The sequence below is a fragment of the Eriocheir sinensis genome, unplaced genomic scaffold (assembly GCF_024679095.1).
Source record: "Eriocheir sinensis breed Jianghai 21 unplaced genomic scaffold, ASM2467909v1 Scaffold353, whole genome shotgun sequence".
Taxonomy (NCBI): domain Eukaryota; kingdom Metazoa; phylum Arthropoda; class Malacostraca; order Decapoda; family Varunidae; genus Eriocheir; species Eriocheir sinensis.
In genome coordinates this window covers 1-19,779 of record NW_026111669.1, presented here as the reverse complement: position 1 = coordinate 19,779, position 19,779 = coordinate 1, and the positions used below count along the sequence as shown (strand labels likewise).

Sequence of the window (19,779 nt, the reverse complement as noted above, 5' to 3'; positions counted from 1 at the left end):
ATCAGAGGCGATTACCGGCGTTTAGAGGGAATCCGATCCTGTTTGTTATCTGTACTGTGGCGGCGGGGTGGGGGTGGGGGGGTGGGGGGGGGAGCCATTAGGAGCTTCATGAAGAGGCCAAAGCTAACGACGTATTTATAACTTAGTGTGATGATGGTAATTATAAAGGAAAGAAGAAGAAGAAGAAGAAGAAGAAGAAGGAAAAAAAAGGAAAAGAAAAAGAAGAAGAAGAAGAAGAAAATGAGAAGAAAAAGAAAAAAAGAAGACGAAAAAGAAAAAAGAAGGAAAAGAAAGAAAAAGAAGAAGAAGAAAGGAACATTAAAAACAATAACAACAACAACAACAACAACAAACACAACTTCAATAATAACAACAACGACAACAATAATAATAACAATAGTAATAACAATAGGGGTGCTTCCTTTCCACTGTTCCTCCATCATACATTAATCCCACATTTTTCATAAGTACAGAGGGGAGGATTATCAGCACACGCAGAGGAGAGAGGGAGAGACGGAGGGAGAGAGGGAGAGAAGAAGGGGAGGAGGGGAAGAAGAGGGCAGGACATAGAATCCGCTCCCCTACAATGGAATCAACGGCGGAATAATAGGTTCAGGGCAGAGGGGCAAACCTTTCTCGTGGGCCTCCGTCATTAGAGTCGGATTCCGCACAACCTATCGCCGCTAATCCTGTTTAAGAGGACTCAGTATCGTTGCCTTAACCCGGACCCTGTTTGTGCGGCTTTGTTTTCCTCCTCTGGCTCTGGGTGGAGGGGCGGAGGAGAGGAGGAGAGAGAGAGAAGGTAAAAAGGAAGAAAATAGAGGGGAAGTAACAAGGTGAGAATGGCGGAGAGGGAAAGAGAAAAGGGATGAGAGAGGATATGGAGGAAAAAGAAGAACAAAAAGACAATGAGGAGAGAAGGAGAGAGAGAGAAGGTAAAGAGGAATAAAGGTAAAGGGGAGAGAAGGAAGGTTAGGAGGTAAAGATGAAGGAAAGTAGAGAAGAGATAACAAGGTGAGAGAAACAGAGAGAAAAAGAGAAGAGGAGAGAATGTGGAGAAAAAAGAAGAGAAATAGACAGAGGGATGGAGGAAAGGAGGGAAAGGGAAAGAAAGATAGAGGGGAGGAAACGAGGAGAGAGAATTAGAGAGGGAAAGAAAAAAGGGATAAAGGAGGGCGTGGAGGAAAAAAAAAAGAAAACAACAGCAGGACATAATAAGAGAGAGAGAGAGAGAGAGAGAGAGAGAGAGAGAGAGAGAGAGAGAGAGAGAGAGAGAGAGAGAGAGAGAGAGAGAGAATAGATGAAAGAATAAAAAAAAAGGATGCGAAAGTACTATTGGATTCCCCTTGATTCGGACCGTGGTGTCGAGAGCCTTCCGGGAACCGTTGGAGAGTAATCAATGGGGGGTCAGAAGGCGGTGGGGGGGGGGGGGGGTGATGGTGGAGGTGGTGGTGGTGGTGAAGGGGTTGTGTGAGGGTAATGGAAGGGTGGTGCGGTGGAGTATATATGGGCCCTACACACACACACACACACACACACACACACGAGTCAACATTGAACCTGCTCCTTCCTTGTCTCGTATCATTTATTTCTCTTACGAGGACTTGAGATCGAATGGGCTTTGTTTTGACGCTAGAAGGAAGCCATGAACTGAGGAGGAGGAGGAGGTGGAGAGGGAGATGGACAAGGAAGAGAAACAGAAGATCAAGGAGGAGGAAGAGATAGATATGAGGGAAGAAGAGGAGGAGGAGGCGGAGGACAGCATAAAGATGATAGTTAAGGATACGAGAATATGAATACATCTTAGTGGTAGTATCGAGGTTTAAACATTAATCTGAAGAGGAGGATGTCGAGGCGGAAGGAATGAGAAAATAGGAAGGAAATGAAAAATATCAGAGGAGATAACTGTAGATTGGTGTGAGCTGTAGTATAGTTGAAGTAGCAGTGGTCGATGGAAAGGAAGCAGGAATAGAAGACGGAAGAGAACCAAGAGGAGTAAACAGAATATCAAAAGTTACTGTCAAGGATAAAGACTGGCATGAATAAGTACAGTGGTCGTAAGTAGTCAGTAGAGGAAGAGGAGGAGGAGGAGGAAGAAGAGGAGGAGGAGACGGAAGGGAGACAAGAAGAGAAGAAGGAAAATATCACAATAGCTGACTGCATGGGATAAAGATTGGCATGAATATGTATGGCGATAGTAAGAGTGGACAGAAGAGAAGGAGGAGGGGGCAGCGGGTAAAGGGAGGCCTGGAAGGGAGGGCACATGAGGGCATAGGCCTGTGACGGGTGACCATGACGTGCCCACAAAACCGGGGATCCTGCGAGTGACGGCTGGGGTGAGGGGAGGGGAGAGGATGTCCACAGACTGACACCAACACCACCATGTCCACCACCACCGTCAGCCTGTCACCATCACACGGGGCCATGCACGACCGGGAAGACTTGTGACAGAGCATGAGGTAGTGTCCAAGGCGAGAACTGAACTTCGTGGAAACAATGAGAAGTAAGGTATTACAGTACTGTGGTTGAGAAGGAATATGAAGTGACTGAAAAAACGTTGGGTGTTGAACTTCGTGATAACAATGAGGAGGAGGAAAATATAGTGGTTGAAAAGAAGGAAAAGTAGTCACAGATAAATCGTTGAAAAAATAACTTCTCAGATGACTAATTAAATCACTACAAGACTTGAGTGTTGTAGAAGATAGCAAACAGTGTATTATTATCTTCCCTATGGTTGCCTTATAAGGAGATTGGAAGGAAGTGTATATAAAGAAAATAGGAAGTGAATGAATGAAACGGACAGGAAGTTCACACATTTTTGATACACTTATTCATCGCTTTAATTTTATTCCCTCTGGTCCAGCCATTGTCTCAAAGAAGTGTAATGCAGACCCGAGCGCAATTTTCTGCATCAAATCACAAGAAGTTGATGGATGTGATTTTCTGTTTTAATTAACGTCATGTGCAGCAATTGTTAAGTTCTAGAACCTTTTTTTTTTTTTTTTTTTTTTTTTTACGTTCCGCCTATGGGGCCTGTAGTCTTTCTTAGTGGGGCCTGATGGTCGGCCCCAGGCCCCAGCCCGTTGTGGCGCAGGCAAGTGTTTATAGAGGTGCCATCTTGTAATTTTGTTAGAAGATTGTTATTTGTGTATGTGTATATCATGATGTTTTACTTCACCATTTTTTGTCGTTACATTCCCCTCCCTGCTTCGGCATCACATCTTAATACATAAATGTTTTATCACAATTTTCTCCAAATATCACTTTCTCTCCTGGCTGATTCTAACGCTTTAAATGTAAATGTTGATGTATGTATATCAAAATCATGTAGTTTATTTATTTATTTTTTTTTATTAAGTAACCCTGTCCATCATTATTATTTACTACTTTCATGAGCTTGCAGCTCACATATTATTTTCATCACCGCTTTCCTCCATATGCATCATCATCTTTCTCCGTAACCCTGCCCTGACACTTAAGTTCTCGCAGTGTCCTAACCTCACTCGTCTTTCCGCAGGGAGCAAGGAGACCGCCTTCATCTATGCCGTGACGTCCGCCGGGGTGGTGCACGCCGTGACGCAGGCCTGCTCCTCCGGCAACCTCACCGACTGCTCCTGCGACATGAGCAAGCAGGGACTCTCCACGCCCGAGGGATGGAAGTGGGGGGGCTGCAGGTGAGAGAGAGAGAGAGAGAGAGAGAGAGAGAGAGGTCATAATTAGCCACAATCTCAGAATCGAAATATAGTTACCCTGTGTTCTGAGGTTCACTTCTCTTTGATTAAGGCGTTAAGGAGGCAGATAAACTGATATATAGCTTCTGACCAAAAAATAATACACAATTTGATTTACTACTGGGGCTATGCTAAGGCTTTTATTTGAAGGCGGCATGACATCATAAACAATTTATGAATAAAGAAGAGAAGAAAATGTTAAGATCGAGGACTATACTATAAGCGTAAGGTAGATCGCCACACAGTGATCCGAGCACCTGCCCAAACCTGAGGATCAACCCGCCTTTTTTTTTTTTACCGGAAGAAGCAGCAGGAGCAGTAGTAGTAGTAGTAGTAGTAGTAGTAGTAGTAGTAGTAGTAGTAATAGTAATAGTAATAGTAGTAGTAGTAGTAGTAATAGTAATAGTAATAGTAATAGTAATAGTAATAGTAGTAGTAGTAGTAGTAGTAGTAGTAGTATATAGTACGTAGTTGAACAAATATTGAGAGACAGGTTGAGACTTCTGTTTGTTGTGTATTAATGTTTGTTTATGAGTAAAGGAAAACACATAACAACAAAGTAAAGCTGTAAAAGAACCCGAAAGCTACACCATCACAACAGAGGAGCGTAGAACAGTGTCATTCCTATCTATATTAGTGGCGCTTCATAATGACAACACTTTAGAACCCGCCTTGCTAACGTCTTGACCCCCTTTGCAGCGACAACTTGAGGTTCGGCGTCCAGTTCGCGCGGCAGTTCGTCGACGCCCCGGAGAAGGAGAGACACAAGAAGCTGAAGAGAAGACGGAACCTGATGAACCTCCACAACAACGAGGCTGGCCGTGAGGTGCGTTAATGAGGAGGGAAGGGAGGAGGGTGGGAGGTAACTATAGTCGCCGTACGCTAAAGCTGGTCCAGGAAGGAATGATTGAAGCACATAGCGAGGAAGGATGAGGGAAGGAAAGGAAGGGAAGGGATAGGAAGAAAAGGTTAATGAGGGAAGGAAAGGAAGGGAAGGGAAAGGAAAGGAAGGAAAGGGAAAGGAAGAAAAGATTAAAGTACATAGCGAGGAAGGATGAGGGAAGGAAAGGAGGGGAAAGGAAAGAAAGAAAAGGTTAAAGTACATATCGAGGAAGGATGAGGGAAGGAAAGGAAGGGAAAGGAAAGGAAGAAGAGGTTAAAACACAGAGCGAGAAATAATGAGGGAAGAGGAGGAAGGAAAGGGAAATGAAGAAAAGCTTAAAGTACATAGCGAGGAAGGATGAGGGAAGGAAAGGAGGGGAAGGGAAAGGAAGAAGAGGTTAAAACACATAGCGAGGAAGGATGAGGGAAGGAGAGGAAGGGAAGGGAAAGGAAGAAAAGATTAAAGTACATAGCGAGGAAGGATGAGGGAAGGAGAGGAAGGGAAGGGAAATGAAGAAAAGGTTAAAGCACATATCGAGGAAGGATGAGGGAAGGAAAGGAAAGGAAGGGAAAGGAAGGAAAGATTAAAACACATAGCGAGAAAATATGAGGGAAGAAGAGGAAGGGAAGGGAAAGGATGAAAAGATTAAATCGAAGAAGGATGTCCCACCCTATCTTCCATGGCCACGGGATCTGATTGGTTGGATAAAACGACCTTGGAGTTAGGAGTCAGTGATGGAGGGTGAGAGAGGGAGTAGGGCTTCAGGACCGACTAATTAGTGTACGGTGACTATAGCAATTACTCGTCTCCTGTAGAAAAAAATAATAATGACGTCACCAAAATAGTGTTGAGTAGATGTGGGCAGGAGTGTTGCAGCCTATTTCGTTTCCTTTTTAGTCTATCATAAGCTGTGGAAATTTCGTGTTTGAGTGAGATCTGTCTGTCTTCTTTGCCACAAGGTATATTTCAGACAAGGTATTAATTAAGGTCTTGGGTCATAATTTGGTATTTTGTTCCTTCTCTGACCTTCGCCGCTTCCCCTCGTGTGCCTGTCTTTTATAATATGCAAAGTTACAACCATCAACATTTTTAATCTAATTTGCTGTTTTCTCTCCCTTGTAATTCATATAAAGGAATAATTGTTTAAAAAACGAATAGTTAGAATCTGTAGACAACCTATTATTCTTAACTTATTGCAGCTGAGTCACACACACACACACACACACACACACACACACACACACACACACACACTTCTCTCTCTCTCTCTCTCTCTCTCTCTCTCTCTCTCTCTCTCTCTCTCTCTCTCTCTCTCTCTCTCTCTCTCTCTCTCATTGTGAAAGAATTCTGTAATTTTGTAACGTTCATTTACTCACTTAGTCAGACATTCAATTACGTATATATTCATTTTCTGCCGTGTACTTACTCCTCTTCCTTCTCTCCTCGCCTCCCCGTGCAGGCCGTGGCGCGGCTCATGAAGATGCAGTGTCGTTGCCACGGAGTCTCCGGGTCGTGTGAGCTGAAGACGTGCTGGCGCTCCATCCCGACCTTCGCGGTGGTGGGGGACTACCTCAAGGGAAAGTACTCCACCACGCTCAGGGTAGGTCCTGCCCGGGGAACCTCGTGGGCAAGGGGGGGCGGTCAGGGAGGAAGAGTGGGGACAACATCATAATAATGATGAATTGTACTGTTTACATAGCATCGAAAATAAGCTCCGCCTACCCCGGTCCAGTAATCATTATTTTATAATGAAACCTTTCCCCGCATCCACCAGTTACATGCAGCCTCATTTGGAGAGGAAGTGTGACTGACTTGTTGACTGGCCAATGATTTACACTTAATGGGGAAGGGGGAAGAGCTTATTTTCGAAGCTAATGTAAACAGAGTATTGTTTCAAACTCCTTGTCTACCGCGTCCCTGCTCGCCTCGCTGAGGACCTTCTGGGGGGGCTTTGGTGAGCTGCTGTTTGGCCGTGTGTGTGGCGGGGCGTGGGCGTTGAGTGTTGTGCTAATTAGGTCGAGTCCATAGATATCTGTTGTCCCATTTAATCCAACGCCAGTGTGTGCAAAGTCTGCCAGCAAGCGGGTACCTGGCTCACATGACACCATCACCAGAGTTCTCAGAAAGGCTTCAGTGTGACAAAATAATAATAATAATAATTATGCCTGTTTTGTTTTACCTCTGACTAGTAGTGATTTCCTGTAACGATACCATTTTTGCGATTAATTCCATGATTTATAATTAGTATAGTATTGTAGATTGGTGAAAAAAATCCTATGTCGCCATATTGTCCCAAGATCAAGCTGGCCGAAATGCCTGTCTGGACTTTATTCCACCGCCCGTGCAGTGCAGTGCACGCCTTGAGGGATGCATCTTTGTTTCACAAGGCCATCCCATCCTCTGTAACTGTTACACTGTAACATATAACTAGATGAAACCTCGCTCCTCAGCCAAGATGATCTCTACTTTAAAACGTCCAGAAAATATTTGTGACTAAAAAGTCAAAATTATAATCCTAATGATCAATCCAGCAAATCATTTTCATTTGAAATTCAGCCAAATCTCATAAAAGCACTCCTAGGTGACCCTCCACAACTCATGTAGCGTCCCTTCAGCCCTCATAATGCCGCCTCTCCTCCCTGCAGTACAAGCGCAAGAAGATGAGGGGGCCGAGGTGGCGCGACTCGTCCCGTCGGCGGAGGAAGCGACGTGGCCGCCGCAAGCGTCGTTTCCTGGCCGAGAAGGACGAGCTGGTGCACATCCACAAGTCGCCCAACTACTGCATCCAGAACATCAAGAAGGGGATCCTCGGCACGCAGGGCCGCGCCTGCAACAAGACCTCCGTTGGCGCCGACTCCTGCGACCTTCTGTGTTGCGGCAGGGGATACAACACACAGGTGAGCCGGGTTTACAACGCACAGGTGAGCCGGGGGTACAACGCACAGGTGAGCCGGGGGTATAACGCACAGGAGAGGCAACACACAGGTGAGCCCGTGGCCCACAACGCATAGGTGAGGTGACACACAGAGGAGGTGACACACAGGTGGTGACACACAGAGGAGGTGACACACAGAGGAGGTGACACACAGGTGGTGGCACACAGAGGAGGTGACACACAGGTGGTGACACAGAGGGGGTGACACAGAGGAGGTGACACAAAGAGGAGGTGACACAACCAGGTGGTGACACACAGAGGAGGTGACACACAGAGGAGGTGACACACAGGTGGTGACACACAGGTGGTGACACACAGAGGAGGTGACACACAGGTGGTGGCACACAGAGGAGGTGACACACAGAGGAGGTGACACACAGGTGGTGGCACACAGAGGAGGTGACACACAGGTGGTGACACACAGAGGAGGTGACACACAGAGGAGGTGACACACAGAGGAGGTGACACACAGGTGGTGACACACAGAGGAGGTGACACACAGAGGAGGTGACACACAGGTGGTGACACACAGAGGAGGTGACACACAGAGGAGGTGACACACAGGTGGTGGCACACAGAGGAGGTGACACACAGAGGAGGTGACACACAGGTGGTGGCACACAGAGGAGGTGACACACAGGTGATGACACACAGAGGAGGTGACACACAGAGGAAGTGACACACAGGTGGTGGCACACAGAGGAGGTGACACACAGGTGGTGACACACAGGTGGTGGCACACAGAGGAGGTGACACACAGGTGGTGGCACACAGAGGAGGTGACACACAGGTGGTGACACACAGGTGGTGGCACACAGAGGAGGTGACACACAGGTGGTGGCACACAGGTGGTGACACACAGGTGGTGACACACAGGTGGTGACACACAGGTGGTGGCACACAGGTGGTGACACACAGGTGGTGGCACACAGAGGAGGTGACACACAGGTGGTGACACACAGGTGGTGGCACACAGAGGAGGTGACACACAGGTGGTGACACACAGAGGAGGTGACACACAGGTGGTGGCACACAGAGGAGGTGACACACAGAGGAAGTGACACACAGGTGGTGGCACACAGAGGAGGTGGCACACAGGTGGTGACACACAGAGGAGGTGACACACAGGTGGTGACACAGAGGAGGTGACACACAGGTGGTGGCACACAGAGGAGGTGACACACAGGTGGTGGCACACAGAGGAGGTGGCACACAGGTGGTGACACACAGAGGAGGTGACACACAGGTGGTGGCACACAGAGGAGGTGACACACAGGTGGTGGCACACAGAGGAGGTGACACACAGGTGGTGTCACACAGAGGAGGTGACACACAGGTGGTGGCACACAGAGGAGGTGACACACAGGTGGTGGCACACAGAGGAGGTGACACACAGGTGGTGGCACACAGAGGAGGTGACACACAGGTGGTGGCACACAGAGGAGGTGACACACAGGTGGTGGCACACAGAGGAGGTGACACACAGGTGGTGACACACAGGTGGTGGCACACAGAGGAGGTGACACACAGGTGGTGACACACACAGGTGGTGACACACAGAGGAGGTGACACACAGGTGGTGACACACAGGTGGTGGCACACAGAGGAGGTGACACACAGGTGGTGGCACACAGAGGAGGTGACACACAGGTGGTGGCAGACAGAGGAGGTGTCACACAGGTGGTGGCACACAGAGGAGGTGACACACAGGGGGTGGCACACAGCGGAGGTCACACACAGGTGGTGGCACACAGAGGAGGTGACACACAGGTGGTGACACACAGGTGGTGGCACACAGAGGAGGTGACACACAGGTGGTGACACACACAGGTGGTGGCACACAGAGGAGGTGACACACAGAGGAGGTGACACACACAGGTGGTGACACACAGAGGAGGTGACACACAGGTGGTGGCACACAGGTGGTGACACACAGAGGAGGTGACACACAGGTGGTGACACACAGAGGAGGTGACACACAGGTGGTGACACACAGAGGAGGTGACACAACCAGGTGGTGACACACAGAGGAGGTGACACAGAGGAGGTGACACAGATAAATAGAAGTGTCACAATGGGAGCATTTAGTCGAGGCAGTGCGTGTGGCGTCAAGCATCATGACATTAATGACCAACCTGCACTTTAATCTCTATAATAAGGCTGCCAATGTTTTGAGGTTTATCTCTCATCATCGTATGTTTCCCGCCTCCAGGTTGTGCGGTACGTGGAGCGATGCCACTGCAAGTTTGTGTGGTGTTGCCACGTTCAGTGCAAGACTTGCATCACCAATGTTGATGTGCACACCTGCAAGTAGCTGAGAGGCGCAGGTGACATGAGCAGTGGGGAGCACATGCCTCGTTCACCTGACAGAGGAAGAGTTGTGACCCGGGATCGATTCTTGGGCCGTCTGGGCGCTGCGGAAGCAAACACGAGGAGGTGGACCGTACAAGACTTATAGTGAACGAGTATCATGTTGAGCAACAACCGACTCGGTGCCCAGACGCAAGAACGCTGAGCGAGATGCTCCAGCTGAGCCAATCACTGCAAAAATGATGCACATAAATTTACAGCTGTTTAGTCAGTCGTAGTGGTAAACTAACAGCATGATAGTTTAGTGCTTTAGTGGTGATGATCAGGTAGACTCTGTGGAAGCTAAGCCAAGGCAGCCGCTAGTGTTGAAATCCGTCGCCCCAGTGTCTGGAAGTCCAGTGTATTCATTACTATAATGAAATTGCCCTGTGTGTCGAGGCGGCTCCTCTCTACACTTGGCCCCCACACCGGGTCGCGGCGGCCCAGTGTCACCTCGTAACCCCAAACCACCTTACTCTTGGACATCTCACAGGATCGCCGCTCTTTAAAACAGAAGCAGTGGTACTTATCGCTGCTTGTTCCGCCCGCAAGGCAACCAGTGGCGAGGAGTGCCGCCAACAGACACCTCGCGCCGCCAGGAAGGCCGCGCAGCCCTGGGGAGGAACAGAAGGAGCCGCTGCCTCATACAGCCACGCAGGACTGCCGGTGACAAGGTATTACCAGAGGCAGCTAGACGGCGCCCACCAGCAGGCTCTGGCTGCCTCCACACCACCACCACCACAACCACCACCACTATCACCACCATCACCACCACCAGACACCACCACCAGACACCCAGAACAAGCCACCCAGCAGCTTCTTCCTCCTGAAGGGGACAACTCTCTTTAGTCGTCCGAGTAATGGATCAAAATATTTTGTGTGAAATATATTGCAATAAACTTTATGTCAGATATTTACATACCATTAGCTATGATTGGACTTACCATTACCTCATATTTATGGTGTCGTGTGTACAGTGGTCCCTCCCAGTGGTAGTTTCATAAACTATGCTGTGTTTGTATATAACGAAGAATATTTTGCTTTTTAATGCCCTTCACAATTATCTCTGAGTTCATGGCTGAGATTAGGACATTCTTGTTCCACCATAACGGAAGACCCGTGCGGTAGGTGTGTGGTGGCTGCCCCCCCCCCCCCCTGGCCCTGACCCCTGCTCCACCTGGGGAGGCTCAGAGGTGTGGCGGGGCAGCAACATTCACAACACCTGGTCGGCACGTGCTTAGCCAGAGTCTAAACAAAATATATATATACATAACTAACTCTGAGTTGGTGTGTTAGGCTGCGGCGGGCGGCAGCGGCGTGGGGAGGGAGGGGCAGCGGGGGGGGGAGGGGAGGCAAGGCTGGTTGGGAAGTCATGTCCTGCCCTCGTGTCTCTGGATCCCCAACATTGCATCCTTTTCTCCATTTGGTTCACTTGTACAATGACATTATAATATATGCTATTTTTATCATTTCTCCTGTAAAATATGTGCACAATGTATGAGAGAGAGAGAGAGAGAGAGAGAGAGAGAGAGAGAGAGAGAGTGTGTTCCACCAATCAGTCTGCCTCTTCCCTTCCGTGCGCAATGTCCCGAGCCGCCGCCGCTGTGCCCGCCAGTCCTGTGAGGGAGTCAACACCAGCTCCGTGTGACCCCTGACCCTGTGTCCCTCTTCCAATTGTTCACCCACTCGCTCCTCTGCAGCCAATTGGATCAGAAGGTTTGGGCCTCAACGTCTAAGCTTCTCCATTTACAAAGTGCTACCGTTCTCAGGGTCCCCACATGTTCCCGTCTTGATATTGGTACCGTTTTGAAGGTTTAGTGACACTCGACGATACATGAAGCTTCAGTCCCAGCCACATGTTTCCTTCGTTATATTGGTACTGAGGCCCTTTATTAAACGTATCGGTCTCCCATTACGACTATTCCTCAAGGCCATAGAAAATTAATCGGATTTTCAAGGGTGATTTTCCCTTTCAAGATGAATGAGCCGTGTAAAACTATCACTGAGATCACAAAACAGTCCATGAAAAGCCCAGCAGCTTCTACGAGAGGCTTTCGATCCAAGCAGGCGAACTGAGGCGTCGATACGTTTAGAAACACGGGCTTGAGTGTTTGATGTTTGGGTGGCATGGATTGTACTAAATGAGGCCTCGATTAAATTAGTCGAAAGGTTGTTTGATGGCACTGAGTTTTAATGTTTGTGATTCGAACTCTAAATGAAGCTTCAGTTCCACACAACTTTTTTTTTCCAACATTAATATTCGTACTGAATTTTCAACGTTTTGGTGAAATGAACTGCAAATGAAGCTTCTGTTCTAAAAGATAAAAGTGACTTGTTTTCTCTGTTCCCACCACTAAGACTAGCACTTGCTTTCGAGGCTTTGGTAAAATGAAGCTTCATTTCCATTTGTTGCAAGGTTGTCTGCTTTTCATTTCGTCACAGTGAGTGTCGCTGAGCTAACAAAAGATCACGTTATAATTATATTTCTTCCCTTGTGTTTGTAATATAACACGTACAAACCATATTAGATGCCAAAACTATACCAGTTATGTTATATATTTGCCTTACTGGCTTCGACTTCGTGTTCATACTGTTTAAGCTGTGGTGAACATCCTTCTGTCCTTTACGAAGATTTCACTGAGTCACTTCACGTCTTGGTCACTTCCCTCACTCATGCGTCGAGGATGCTGATGTTCACTCCAGGACTCCCCTGTAAATACCTGTATCATACAAGGCACTAAAGCAGAGATGTAGAAACTCATACATGTATTGACTAGTGTAGGTCACGCTGTCTTAGGGTCTGAACACTAGTTAAAAGCTTTCCATGTGTCTGTGAAGAGAGAGAGAGAGAGAGAGAGAGAGAGAGAGAGAGAGAGAGAGAGAGAGAGAGAGGAGTAGATGTGAGTGAAGACAAAATGAGAGTATTGTAGAGTTGTCGGTTGTAACAAGGATGAAATCAATTACACTTAAGAGAATACTTTAATCTTCGAGTAGGTGTAAGCCTTGTACTGTCGAACTCTGGTTAGCATTAGCATTAAAACATAGCTCGTTACTGCTGATTGTAGTTCTCTTAAGCTCTACCTAATGTCGGTGAACTTCAGATGCATATGTACAGTGGTAACACAATAAATATCCAACATGACTCCATTGCAGTGAAGAGGCTAATACGTCTGTGGGTTGTTCACAAGAGTGGCTTGAAGGTGTTCAGTGTGTTGCGTCTCGGTACAGTCCCTGCACCGGCTGCCTCGGGAACGGCTCCTAACGAAGGGGTGTAAGACATGATCCCCATTCTGTACGCACCATTCCAGTTACTTCGCATATCAGGAGGAAAAAATAACTGTGGAAAAGATTTGAGCAAAGATATAACAATAAACATATAATAACATACAATAAATATATTGAGAGTTTTATACTTCAGGTCTGTCTAGTTTTGTGCATGATATGGTTGTAAGTTGAATATTGCGAACAGCCTGGCGTGCATACCCCTGCCGCGGAGCCTGTTGGCCGAGGCTGTAAAAGTGTCACCCGAGAACGACAATAAACAAACATGTCCCGAGATAAAGAAGAGCCTCCTGACACGTTAAGAAGGCCATTAACTCTTGTTCCATAATTCCAAAGCTTCAGTTAGTTTGGTGTTGACAATAACCATGCGTAAAAAGCTCGGTAAAGGTTCAGGAAAACTGCACCTCAGACCTCACAGCTGGTTCGTGAGACTGGCTGACTATCTAGTTTGGGTTACATTAAATTTTGGTCGGAGTTGGTTACTTAGTTTCAGACGGCATGAGCTCAGTGTGGCATGGGTAACGATGTGGCACAGATACCTATTGTAATACAAGAAGTAAATACTAGCAAAGGAGAACTAAATGCTGCGCGGAACCTTTGTGAGATCGGAGGTGTAGCTATACTGAACCTGTACCCAAAGCTCTCCACCAGCGCGCACGATCACGTCTGGAAATACTATAGTTATTCTCGCGCACACCTGACGTCCCCGTGCTGCAGGTGTGTGTGTGACGCTGGTGGTGTGTGGCGTCGACTCATCTCTTACCGAGCTCTTCCACAAACACCCAGACAGACTCTGATTCACACTCGGAACACGATGTCAAAACACGTTGGCGAGGAAATGTACTCCAGTTGTCCTGCGTCGATATTGTCAGACGCTTCCGCCACTCACATCCACTATTTCCAAAGGCCAAAAAGAAGATCAGTCGAGTTCTAATGAGTGTTTTTTTAGGTTCATGGTACAGAAGAAGGGTCAAACTATCACCAGGGTCATAAAACTACCCCTGGAAATGCCCTAAACTCCTATGAAAGTCTTGGCAAATATGTGTGCTTGGGCGCCGATATGTTTAAAAATATGGCCCTTGTAACCTTCCCTGTGCTGAGCCGCTAATGCTGTGTTATGGCGCCCAAGCTCTCCAGTGTACGGCTCATGCTCTCTGGACCTGCACCGTGAATCAGAGTCATATGCTAAACGGGCTGAATTCTTAAGTAGATGCTATGTTTTGTGTATTTTTCTTTTCCTACACTTTACGTCGCTCCTTCCTTACCAACCTCCCCTCCTCTTTCACTCTTGCAGTCCCATATATTGTCTCCTCTTTCAACTATTTTTTTTCACCTGCTTCTTTGTTGATTTGGTATGTTTTTTTTATCTTTTTCTACACCTTCCGTCACTCGTTTCTTCCTTCCTTACCAACCTTCCCTCCCTTTTTCACTCTCCCACTAACCTGCCTCTATTTGCCCACATTATCTCCTCTTACAACTATTTTTTGCATGCTTCATTGTTATATTTGTTTCCTTCACTCATCTCGTTCCTCCTTCTTCGCTTGCTAACATTCCTTCCCTCCTCATTCCTCTGCTTCTCTTCCTTTTCATTTGGTTCTTTGTTTTTACGTATCACTCCCACTATGTCAAGGGATATATTATGAAAAGGGTTGTTTCATTACTTCACATGAGTCACTGGTTTGCCTTTTAATGCAGTCGATCTGTAGGTTCCCAGGCAACTTGAGTTCTTTGAGATATTTTGCTCTTCATCGGTTACGTTGAAACAGTCTAGGCTACATTTTTTTTTTTTTTTTGTACGAGAGAAACTTTAATGTTGGAAAGTTTCTCTCTCTCTCTCTCTCTCCTGGCGTCTGTGTCGTCCGTCTCTTCCTTTGGAGTGACTACCAGTAAACTTCTTCATTTCCCAAGATTTTATCAATATTTTTTATAGACTTGTTAGGAAGGACGCCCGCCCTGACCTAGATCAACGGAGATTTGTATTGTGGCAATAAACTAGCCCGAATAGTGTGTTTGTTTTACGCTCCCTCTGCCTGCCTGCCTTCCCGCCTCTCGCCTCCTGATTCCTTCATGGAGGCGTTGCCGTATTATTGCTTTTTGGTGTTGGTCACGAAAATCTAACAAATAAAAAAAGTGGCGCTCTTTGTTTTGATGTTCGAAAGTCACGAAAATCTAATTGAAAAAAAAGGCGCACTTTTATGCTTCATCAGATGTTTGTTTTTTTCCCATGGCCCTCTTTAATTTGCAGTCTTATTGTAAAGCAAAAAATAAGATAACGCGTAAATCAGTGAAGCAAAGCACTGATTCGAGCTTCCACTAAAAATATTGTGGCTGTCCTCCGCCCCACAGGGTTTGCAAAGGCGTCACTGAACAGCACAGAGGCAGCCTTGTCTGGGGCGGCTCACTGTGTCTCCCTAAGATGCCAAAGTGTCCCGAGCACTCGTGGTTCCGTGCCTCAAAGTTCATAAACCTCTTAAGGGACTGACCTATGCCCGCGGATGTGGTCTGCTGGTATACCGCTGAACTATAGTAACTCAAGGATGAAAACCGGAGGCCTTTTAACCTGGGACGCAAACTTGTAACTTGGTTCAGGAAGATAAAAGTTGTTGGGTCTCCTCCTTGAACGAATTGGGTATCTCTCTACCGACCGTCTGGGGGGTTGCGCGGCATGCTCCGCCTTCCTCCATTGAGGTATATCCCCAACGAAATACAAAAAAAAAAAAAAAAAAAAAAAAAAAAAAAAAAAAAATTCATGGGGACAATGAGAATGTATATATAGCTGATGCCGTACTGAAGAAATCATTACTGACCCGTGTGATGATCCTTTGTGCATACAACAGCGAAGAATTTTTTATTTTTTAACATCAGACGATTTACTTTCTGCTGCGAAAAGCATTTCAAGTTTCCCCAACGCCTGCCACGCACCCCTCCAGATGTCAAGTCCATTGGCCTTGTCCGGACTCGCTAACGCGTGGCTGGCGTCTGACTTATTTCATCCCAGTGTAATATGGCACATGACAGCCTATACCTTCTTTTTGTTACTAACTATTTTTTTAAGAAGACGGTGCTGGAGGAAGCCTTGGTGGTGAAGAAGGGGGGAGCCAGAGCCAGCCACGGCCTTCCTGCCCGGCGAGGCCACAGCCCGCCGCCACACCCGGACCAGCGTCCCTTGATTATCGTACTCAGCACTTTGTATTTTCCGGTTTCTAGCCCCGTAACTATGGCAGAAAAACATAATTAAAGATTTTAACTCTAACTTTAACGAATGTCGTTATCTGTAGGGGTGCAACAGTTTTTGGAGCGACACTGAGATATGAAATGCTCTAAGTTCGACAATCTGGTGAAGCTGTCCGGCCAGTGTTGCCAGATAAAGAACATATCCCTAAATATAGGGATTTTAGACTGATTTTCAAGGCGTAGGGACGCAAGGACTCCCATGGGAAATTTTATAAGTGTAGGGACTTTGATCATTCATTGATACTCATCATATTTTTGTGAAAAAAAACATGCATGCAAATACTGAAATTTTTCGATTTCTTTGATGAATATATGACAGAACTGGCCGGACTAGCCTTGGAATGGCGTGGCCGTGTAGACGTGGCCGTAATAAATATTACTCAGGACAGCCCAGCAGCTGAGAGCGAGGTGTCTGTTATGCACAAAATGAAGAAGGCAGTGCCAAACACATCTACAAAGAAAAAAAAAAAAAAGAGACGTGACATCTCGAAAGACGAGAAATCTCCGCTGGGAAAGCAGCGTTTAATTTCAGACCTTAATGGCTGCAAGTAACGTGTAGTGTTTATCCATGACAACACCGGTCTCAGAAAATCTTACTTGTCTTCGTGTAATTAGAAAATATTGTAGAATATGGGGGTTGTAATTTTTTTTTTAATATTGTGAAACATTTAGTTGAATGCTTAACTCAGGACACTATATATATATATATATATATATATATATATATATATATATATATATATATATATATATATATATATATATATATATATATATATAGTGTGTGTGTGTGTCTGTGTGTGTCATATGCTACTTCTGTTATACAGTCGATCGTTACTTTGCCATATATGTCACGTACTTTTCAATATTAATCACTCCCTAAAATAAAGTCTGCACTTATTATTAAAAGATGGAGTGACACGTAGAGCTTTCGTGACATCAGGTTGGCAACACTGCAGGGCCCGCCCGCTAACATAACATTGGCACTCGGCGACCACTGCCTGCCACTGCCTAACTAGCCCCATAAAACACCCCGCCACTGACAGCATGGGCCGCCCCGCCCGCCTCGCCCTCCTGGCAGCCCTCTGTGTGTCTACGTGCAGCGGCGAGGACTTCTACAGCCTCACCGTGAAGGACCACCAGGGGCAGGACGTGGCCCTAGAGTCCTACCGAGGCAAGGTGAGCCTCTGACAGCCCCGTCCCCCTCCCCAGGCACCTGCCCCGCCCCCCCCTCAGCCTCAGCCTCCTGCCCCGCCTCAACCTCAGCCTCAGCCCCTTGCCCCGCCCCCCCTCAGCCTCAGCCTCCTGCCCCGCCTCAAACTCAGCCTAAGCCCCTTGCCCTGCCCCCCCCCTCCCTCTCAGCCTCAGCCTCCTGCCCCACCTCAACCTCAGCCTCAGCCCCTTGCCCCGCCTCATCCTCAGCCCCCAGTCGCTGTAAATAAAAGATGGAAAAAAAATGGTGAAAATTAAAGGTGTAAATTTTTTTTCTAAGACAAAAGAAAAACTTACAGATTTTATAAATACAAAATGTAGATATTTAAAGAAAGGGTAAAGATTCATTTTAACATCATTACTAATTTCGAAATGCTGACTGCTTATTTCTGGACAAAATATAATGCTGTTTATTATGGAGATAGTATTTTTTGGAAATGACTAAAAGATGGACTTTTCAATGCCTTGTGGGCCTGCCGCCGCAGCCACAAAATAACTCATAGAGAGTTCAACTTGGGGACCCATGGGAATTGGGGTTTTGGGTGGGGGCGTGTTAAACTACTCAGCAGAACTTCACGGCGTGACAGCTAATGGGGGCTTTGGCCCCTTCAACCCCCCTGGACCCCCCCCCCCCCCATATGCGACTTATTTCTGCGAGGACATATTTCTGCATAACGTTAGCTGAGACCACCGCTGCGGCCACAGCCAGAGGCTCACATTAATGAATATTATTCCCTATTTTCAACAAAAAATAATAGTCCTTGAATATGATTTAAAAAGCGTTTCCATGATTGTTGAACGTTTGTAGAAAAAATAGTAGGCCTATGTGAAGAGCTAGTGATGTTCATAAGGTAGATAATAAAAATACTGTCATAGTTATAGCGAATCTTAACAACAAAAAAAGTTTCTATAGCATTTGTTTCTAGATGATGAACGCTAAAGAATATAGGCTGTGAAACAAATAAAAAATTATTTAACTTTGTTGGCATTGACTGGATTGGATGAGGCATCTGACAGAAGACAGTGTTTAGAAGTTCAATACACTCCACTCACACTTCAAGTCACCCTAGTAGTTAATGTATGGCCAGTTTAATAATGGCTACACCAGAGAAACTGCTACCGTGCCCTATGGAAAACTTCATGACATTTTGGAGTAAGTATTAATTTTGTGAGTGTATCTTGCATTGATCATATTTGAAAATACAGGTGAGAATCCCATATAAAATTCCCTGGGACTGAAATTATTGTTGCAGATTTTTGGATTTTTAGGATTCAGAACTATTTAATTGGAATCTAAATAAAATGAAAACTGAAATAAGAGAGATTATTCAGGAAAGGGTAGCCTACTAATTTGAGATGCTGACTGGAATTATTTCTGAACAAAATGATGCTGTTCAATATGGAATGATATTTTCTCTCCCAGAAAATCAGTTCACTAAATAATTGACTTTTCAATTACTTGCCTGTTGTGCACGCATACTTGCCTTCTTTGCATGACCACAAAAAATACCTCGCAGAGAGGTTCAACTTGCTTACTGTTTACACTATATATCACTGCTTACTCACAAATATCACAAGTGGACAAACCAGGAACAAACTAGGCAAATTAATGTGTTTTTCCTGCTGTGCTATTCACTTGGGTGTGCATGTCACTGAACAGCAGAGTGACATTAAGCAAGAAATTATTTCTCATAATGCTGGCCAGTGTATATAGTGGACTGCTGCATGTATAAATCCTCGCTTCTTTCGTATTTCAAACTATCACACTGTGTGCCAAATAAATTTGAACTTACCAAACCTAAATTTATGTATGCCATTTGTTCCGTGTTTAGCTGTCTGAATGGTTAAGCATATAAAATTCAGTATTTTTAAAACTTTGGTAGGCACATTTTCAAACCACAAAGCCAGTCCATAAATTAGGTTTGTGAAATTGGTCATCCTGAAGTATGTAAAAATGCAGCGTCATAACATCCTCCCCTTCCTCCATCAGTGGGCAGCGGCTGTCAGTCATGGCAGGCTAGAGAGCCACAGGGTGCTGCCCTGGATTGTAAAATATGGATTAGTTCTGTGTTAGAATGGGATGTTTAGGTTCCTTATTTTTTTTAGTGCAGGTGGTAACCTAACTGAGACTCTTCCTATTGTTTCCACTTTGA

General features: G+C 46.1%; 1 protein-coding gene across 1 annotated transcript in view; it reads left to right on the top strand.

Annotated features, from left to right (window-relative positions):
* The window catches only part of LOC126991875 (protein Wnt-16-like), a 123,315-nt gene extending 110,275 nt beyond the window's left edge, over positions 1-13,040 (top strand). The window contains exons 3-7 of the mRNA XM_050850521.1: positions 3,518-3,674; positions 4,431-4,557; positions 6,074-6,214; positions 7,260-7,511; positions 9,762-13,040. Of these exons, the coding sequence (XP_050706478.1) occupies positions 3,518-3,674; positions 4,431-4,557; positions 6,074-6,214; positions 7,260-7,511; positions 9,762-9,863 (779 nt within the window). The 3' untranslated portion in view covers positions 9,864-13,040. The remainder of the gene's footprint in view (positions 1-3,517; positions 3,675-4,430; positions 4,558-6,073; positions 6,215-7,259; positions 7,512-9,761) is intronic.
* Positions 13,041-19,779: the final 6,739 nt, after the last annotated feature.